We start from the raw sequence: 7,088 nt of genomic DNA, 5'->3' as shown, positions 1-7,088 counted from the left end.
AGACACTAGGTCTAATAAAGCTCTTATCAAGCAAATCTTGCAACTGCTCCTTCAATTCTTTCAACTCTGGCAGGTCCATACGGTATGGCAGAATGGAAATGGGCCGAGTGCCCGGAGCCAAATCAATACTGAAGTCGATATCTCTATCGGGTGGCATCCCTGACAGATCTGCAGGAAATACCTCTGGGAACTAACGGACAACCGGTACTAAATCCATGGAAGGAAGATCCACACTAGAATCGCGGACATAAGCCAAATAAGCTAGATACCCCTTCTCGACCCTATGCCGAGCCTTCACATAAGAGATAACCCTGCTAGTAGAGTAGCCAGGAATCCCTCTCCACTCTAATCGAGGCAACCCCGACAAGGCTAAGGTCACCATTTTGGCGTGACAATCCAATATGATAAGGTGACAGCTAATCCATACCCAAAATGATATTGAAATCGACCATATCGAGAAGTAAGAGATCTACACGAGTCTCAAGACTCCCAATGATAACCACACACGAACAATAAACACGATCTACAACGATAGCATCTCCCACAGGGGTGGACACATACATAGGAGCACTCAAAGAATCATGAGGCACAACCAAATATGGAACAAAATAGGATGACACGTAAGAATAAGTAGAACCCGGATCAAATAGAACTGAGGCATCTCTACTGCAAACTAAAATCGTACCCGTGATAACCGCGTCAGATGACTCAGCCTTAGGCCTGGCTGGAAAGGCATAGCATCGGGACTGGGCCTCAGCACTCTGAACTACATATCGAGGACGGGCCCTTGCTGGCTGGCTTCCACCCCTAGCGGCCTGACCTCCACCTATAATAGCTTGACCTCCAACTTTAGCTTCCTGACCCCTACCCCTAGCTAGCTGAGTGGGCGGTGAAGCACCCTGTGCCGGAACCATGGCACGAGAACCCTGATGCTGAGAACTGCTCGATGCTCGAGGGCAAAATCTAGCAATGTGCCTCGGATCACCACAAGTATAACAAGACCTCAGCTGATGTTACTGCTGACCCTGAAACTGACCCTGTCGGCCTGAGTAACCATCCTAAAAACTCTGGAGCAGAGGTGCACTAATAGGAGCTGGTGGTGCACTGTAGGCTAGCTAGTCCGGATAATGCATATAAGGGCCACAGCCACCTGAAGCACTGCAGGATGCCTGGAGTGCTGAATGAAATGACCTCGGAGGATGGCCTCTACCAAAAGTACCCCTGTCTCCAGATGAGGCACCACCGAATCCACCAGAATGACGAGGTCTCTTGTCAGATCCCTAACCACTCCCCTAAGCGGACCCCGACAACTGAAATGCAGTGAAATCGACCCCATGGATCTCCACTATGCCCATGTTCTGTAGCACCTCATGAAAGCTTTCAAGATAGTCCTGGGGGTCCTCTGAAGATGCACCACTAAAGTGAACTGAAAAGAGCTTAGTAAACCTATCAAATATCCATAAAGCCTCAGAAGACATAGCTGATCCATCATCGGCATGTGCCGCAACACTTGGTTGAACTACACCAACTGGTTGGTTTGCTAGGGTCTGGAACTGGGGAGCCATCTGCTCCGGAGTATGAGTAACGGGAGTCTGTGCTCCTCCCCCAGCCTGAGAGACGGCTGGTGCCACAGGAAATGTGTCGGCTTGTGCCACACTCTCCATAAGGCCCACTAAACAGGCCAGAACATCGTGAAGCACTGGGGCGGCAATGAACCCCTCCAAGAGCTGAGCTGGTCCAGCTGGCACAGTCTAGGTTGGAACCTCCTCATCGAACTCTACCCGAGGCTCTACTGCTGGTGCTGCTGCTCGAGCTCTAGGCTGAGCTCTACCCCTTCCTCGGCCTCTAGAACGATCTCGGCCTCGATCTCTTCCCCGCATAAGAGCTGCCACTGGGGCTCTGGCTACTGCTCGGCTGAAGATGCGGTACGTGTTCTTGCCATTTGCGAGAGAACAAGAGTAGAAAAGTTCAATTAGCAATGAGAGAACAAAATCGCGAGACAGAGAAGAATAGAACTGAAATTTGTTCCTAAACTTCATAGCCTCTGGAAGATAAGTACAGAGGTCTCTGTACCGATTCTCCAAACTCTACTAAGCCTGCTCATTAATTGTGAGTCCTGGGCAACCTAGAGCTCTGATACCAACTTGTCACAATCCGAAATTCCCACCATTGGGACCGTGATGGCGCCTAACATTTCAATTGCTAGGTAAGCCAACGTTAGAGGATTCTGAATATCAACTTTAACCAATTTCAATAATTAGAACAATTAAACTAATCAAAAACTAAAACAATTTTGCGGAATAACATATACCCAAAATATCCGAAATATTTAGGATCTGGATTCACAACTCACGAGCTACTATGATTAACAACAAATAGAGGCTGAAAGGAAAAACATTGTTCTGAAGGAAAAGAAACAGTAAAACACCAAGACTAGAGAGAGACTCCAACATCTATGGACGCCAGCAGATCTACCTTGGGTCTCCGGTCAATCAATCCAGTGGCTAACCTCACGATCAGCTCGATCCAGTACCAAAATCTGCACAGAAGTGGAGTATAGTAATAAGAACTTGATCAGCCAATATTCCTTGAACCAATAAAAACAAGCAAACACGGTAAAGGAAAATGCACGGCATCACCCTTCGTGCTTTTACTCTCAACCTCACCATATAATCAATAGAAATGACACGGCATCACCCTTCGTGCATTAACTCTCATAACATGGCACGACATCACCCTTCGTGCATTAACACCCAAAATATGGCATGACATCATCCTTCGTACATTAACACTCTCCCTTACCATAAAACAATGAACAAAAGACAACAGGGAGATAGAAATAACAAGAACAAGTCTTACTTCAACATTTGGGTCCACAGTACCAACCTCAACTTTGAAACCAATACTCAACTATCACCAAAGATCCGTAAACATGATAAGAACGATCAACTTGATTATACTAGTATAAACATGGATAACATGATTAAAGGAAAGCAATAATTACAAGAAACCAAGTCCCACCCGCGTGCTTTACTCGACAACAACGCATATGTACTCGTCACCTCACCTATACGTTGCACCCAACATCTAAACGTGTAACAAATAGACAAATAAGTCCTAACCCATCAAGTTAAGGTTAACCACGACACTTACCTCGTTCCAAAGACCAAACTCAAAGCTCAACCACCGCTTTGCCTTTCAAACAAACCTTTGAACCAATAGAATCTAGCAATTTTCCAACCAAACGATTCAAATTAAGCCTTAGGAACTATCCACGATTGTAAAGAATTCAATTTAGGCCATTATTGAAAAAGTCAACACCCGGGCTCGCTTGTTCCAAACCCAAAATTCGGACCAAAACCCGATTACCCGTTCACCCCTTAGCCCGTTTATGTAATTTGTTTTGGAATCTGACCTCAATTTGAGGTCTAAATCCCCAATATAATATCCCTAATTTCTACCCAAAAAAAACCCCAATTCCACCATGAAAACTCTAGATTTTAGGTTGAAATCTAAGGTAAAGTAGTGAAAGATTGAAAGGAAATAGGTTAGAATCACTTACCAATGATTTGGGGAAGAAGGAGTCTTGGAAAAATTACCTCTAAGGTTTTAGGTTTTGAAAATTTGAAGAATCAACCAAAAATCACGTCTAAGTCATATTTACCCAACTGCAGATGTCGCATTGCGAAGCCCGCAAATGCGAAGGAACCATCGCAAATGCGAAGCCCTTCACACCTTTGCTGCATTTGCAAATGCGAAGGTTAGTTCGCAAATGCGAACATGACCCTCCGTAATTGCAGCCCTATTATCGAATTTGCGATCACTACCTTCCCCAGACTCACTTTGCAATTGCCAAGTGTGTTTCGCAAATGCGAAAACTGTGTGGCCAAGCTACACTTTGCATTTGTGATGAGTAGCTCACAAATGCGAGACTGATATGTTCGCAAATGCGATCTCTGATCTCGCAAATGCGAGATCAGAGGCCAGTTCCCAGAAATTGCAGATACCAGCAAATGTTCTAAGTCCAATTTCACTCCGTGGCCTATCCAAAACTCACTCGAGCCCTCGGGGCTCTAAACCAAATAACACCTAGAACTACGAATTGAACACCAAATCAAATGAAATTTTTAAGAAAACTTTGAAACTTCTATTTTCACAACCGGACGTCCGAATCACTTCAAACCAACTCTGTTTCTCACCAAATTTCACAGACAAGTCATGAATATGGTATTGGACCTATACTGGTTTCCGAAACCAAAAAACATACCCCATATCAAAAAAGTCAAACCTCGGTCAAACATTTCAAATTCATTGAGCCTTTAACTTTCAAATTTTGACAAAGCCCGATATCTCGGGCTAGGGACTTCCGAATGCAATTCTGGGCATACGTCCAAGTCCCAAATCACGATACAGATCCAGCGGGACCGTCAAAATACTAATCCAGGTCTGGTTACCAAAATATTGACCGATGTCTACTCAAATGAAGTTTTTAGGCAAAAATTCTTATTTTCATCAACTTTTAATATAAAAGCTTTCCGAAAACACGTCCGGAATACGCACGCAAAATCGAAGAGGGATAAAATAAAGTGTTTAAAGCTTAAAAGCGCAAAATTATCGACATGGACTTATTAAGTTGAGAAGGACAGTGCAATTTATTACTCATTGGCACTTTGCTTGAAAAGCCACTAGTGGTTAGCGTAACTCCACGTCTTATGTTTTAGGAGGCCTTTTATTCTCAATCGTGTCTATATAAAGAGACTGAAAAGGGTGGAAATATGACTTACAAAATTGTGGAAACAGAGCAATATAATCTAGCCAACAGGCCAACAGCTCGTACGTAAAAGGTCTTTTCTAATTTATTTATATATTTGACGTTTCATCACTTGTACTAACTTGTAAAGTTGGTGTAACTTATAAAGTTGCTCCGTGCGACGAGAAGAAATACAGGATAAAGTTGCGTACAATAGACCCTTGTGGTCCGGCACTTCCCTGGATCCTAGCATATTTGGATAAAGTTACTGCCATGTGACCAGGAGGTCACATGTTCGAGCCGTGGAAACAGCATCTTGCAGAAATATAGAGTAAGACTGCGTAGAATAGACCCTTGTGGTCCGGACCTTCTCCGAACGTGCGCGAGGAACTTAGTCCACCGACTGCCCTTTTTTTTTTCAATCACATGCTTTGTCTGTAGTCTAAAAACTCAATAATTGGATTTCGCTTTTTCTTTTTGGATTAATTTGCAGTAGTGTGAAACATATCATGAATACTACTACTATTACTAAGTCGTCCGGAGTGAGGAAAGGTGCATGGACCGAAGAAGAAGATCTTCTCTTGAGAAGATGTGTTGAAATGTATGGAGAAGGAAAGTGGCATAAAGTTCCTATTAGAGCTGGTAAAAGAAATCTCACAATAATAAACTATTATTTGCATGGTTTCATGAGTTGCATCATTTATGTGCATACATGCAGGTCTGAATAGATGCAGGAAAAGTTGCAGACTGAGGTGGCTGAATTATCTAAGACCACATATAAAGAGAGGTGACTTCTCTTCGGATGAAATAGATCTCATTCTGAGGCTTCATAAGCTTCTCGGCAACAGGCAAGTTCATATTCAAACACTTTAATGGCCATAATCTTCGTTTTAATTTATATGACACTTTTTTCTTAATCTGTTCTTAAAAATGACACTAATATTTTTTATTTGAACATTCTTTAACTTAATTTAAACATTTTATATATCATACCGTTGATGAACACGTGGGTGGAGTTAGAGCAGTAGAAGGGGGTTCAACCCAGATTGGATAATCACATTATATATATATATATCAGATGTTGAACTCGCTTGGTAAAAATCTTGCAGTCGTCGCTGAATGAACATGGTCCTATAATCTTAGAAATATCATGATATCACAGTTTTTAGGATATTTTTGATATGTGTCAAAAAGAAATTTCTTTCTAAAACTTTCGTATTATGTCAAAACACTGCCATATAAAATGAAACATAGGAAATAATTAAAATATTTCCATGCATAACCAAGAACTTGTGTTTTTTCTTTTTCTTGAGCATAACCAAGAACTTATGCTAGATACAAAGTTGTATTTGATGATCTCTTTTTTTGGTTTAGATGGTCACTTATTGCGGGTAGACTTCCGGGAAGAACAGCAAACGATGTGAAAAACTACTGGAACACTCACCTTCAGAGGAAGTTAATTCATCCTCAGCGACAAGATAGAAAGTGCAGATCCCTAAAGATAACCGAGAACACCATTGTTAGACCTCGACCTCGGACCTTCTCAAGTGCAAAAAATGTTTCTTTGTGCAGCAACAAAAGTATAACAAAAACTATACACAAGGAAGATGGCAGCAAAGAAAATAATATTTGTGAGAAGCCGATAGGCGACGCACCGACAGACGGTGGAATTCAATGGTGGACTAGTTTATTAGATAACTGTAATGAAATTGAGGAAGCAGCAGCAGTTGGGAGCATCAACTTAGAGGAAAATAATAAGTTACTAAGTTTATTGCATGAGGAAATATCACCACCTATAAATGGTGTAAGCAACTGCATGCAAGAAGGACAAAGTGGTAATTGGGATGACCTTTCTGTTGATATTGACCTATGGGATCTACTTAATTAGCTTAGGTTTCATTATCACTGCACTTATTATTGATATTGTTTTTTCTAGGTATATTTTTTTTTAGCACGTTGGTACTATCTTTGTGGTTATATATATTGATATTATTTTATTGTCGCATTTTATTTTCTTGTGCCGAGGGTCTATCGAAAATATCTTCTATATCCTAGTGTAGGGGTAAGGTCTGCGTACACAGTATCCTCCCCAGACCCCACTCGTGAGATTATACTGGGTTGTTGTTGTTGTTGTTGTTGTTGTTGTTGTTGTTGTTATTGTTGTCTGTTTAAAAAAGATTGATACCTTTCAATATTTTCTTAATAAGAAATATTTATAGCCACACAAATGCTAAGGTAGATTTCAGACTACAATTTTAAATAGTTTTATGACGACACAATGCTATGACTTATTTAAGATCACATATCACAAAAGTCTTCCCTTCTTTTATTAAAGTTT

The 7,088-nt window shown here is 41.4% G+C and overlaps 1 protein-coding gene across 1 annotated transcript; it reads left to right on the top strand.

Annotated features, from left to right (window-relative positions):
- LOC109234964 (transcription factor MYB113-like) lies at positions 5,231 to 6,771 on the top strand. Its single transcript, XM_019400996.1, has 3 exons — positions 5,231 to 5,392; positions 5,469 to 5,598; positions 6,125 to 6,771. The coding sequence occupies exons 1-3, from the start codon at positions 5,260 to 5,262 to the stop codon at positions 6,636 to 6,638; spliced, it is 777 nt and encodes a 258-aa protein (XP_019256541.1). The 5' UTR covers positions 5,231 to 5,259; the 3' UTR covers positions 6,639 to 6,771.

Source organism: Nicotiana attenuata, chromosome 11, assembly GCF_001879085.1.
Source record: "Nicotiana attenuata strain UT chromosome 11, NIATTr2, whole genome shotgun sequence".
Classification (NCBI taxonomy): domain Eukaryota; kingdom Viridiplantae; phylum Streptophyta; class Magnoliopsida; order Solanales; family Solanaceae; genus Nicotiana; species Nicotiana attenuata.
Note: the sequence above shows the minus strand (reverse complement) of the source record. Positions and strands in the feature narration are given on the sequence as shown.

Bases quoted from the DNA above. Each gene is read 5' to 3' on its own strand.
- LOC109234964 (XM_019400996.1), top strand. From the start codon at position 5,260: ATGAATACTACTACTATTACTAAGTCGTCCGGAGTGAGGAAAGGTGCA. The intron at 5,393-5,468 runs GTAAAAGAAATC...GCATACATGCAG, and splicing joins TAAAGTTCCTATTAGAGCTG to GTCTGAATAGATGCAGGAAA. The intron at 5,599-6,124 runs GCAAGTTCATAT...TTTTTGGTTTAG, and splicing joins CATAAGCTTCTCGGCAACAG to ATGGTCACTTATTGCGGGTA.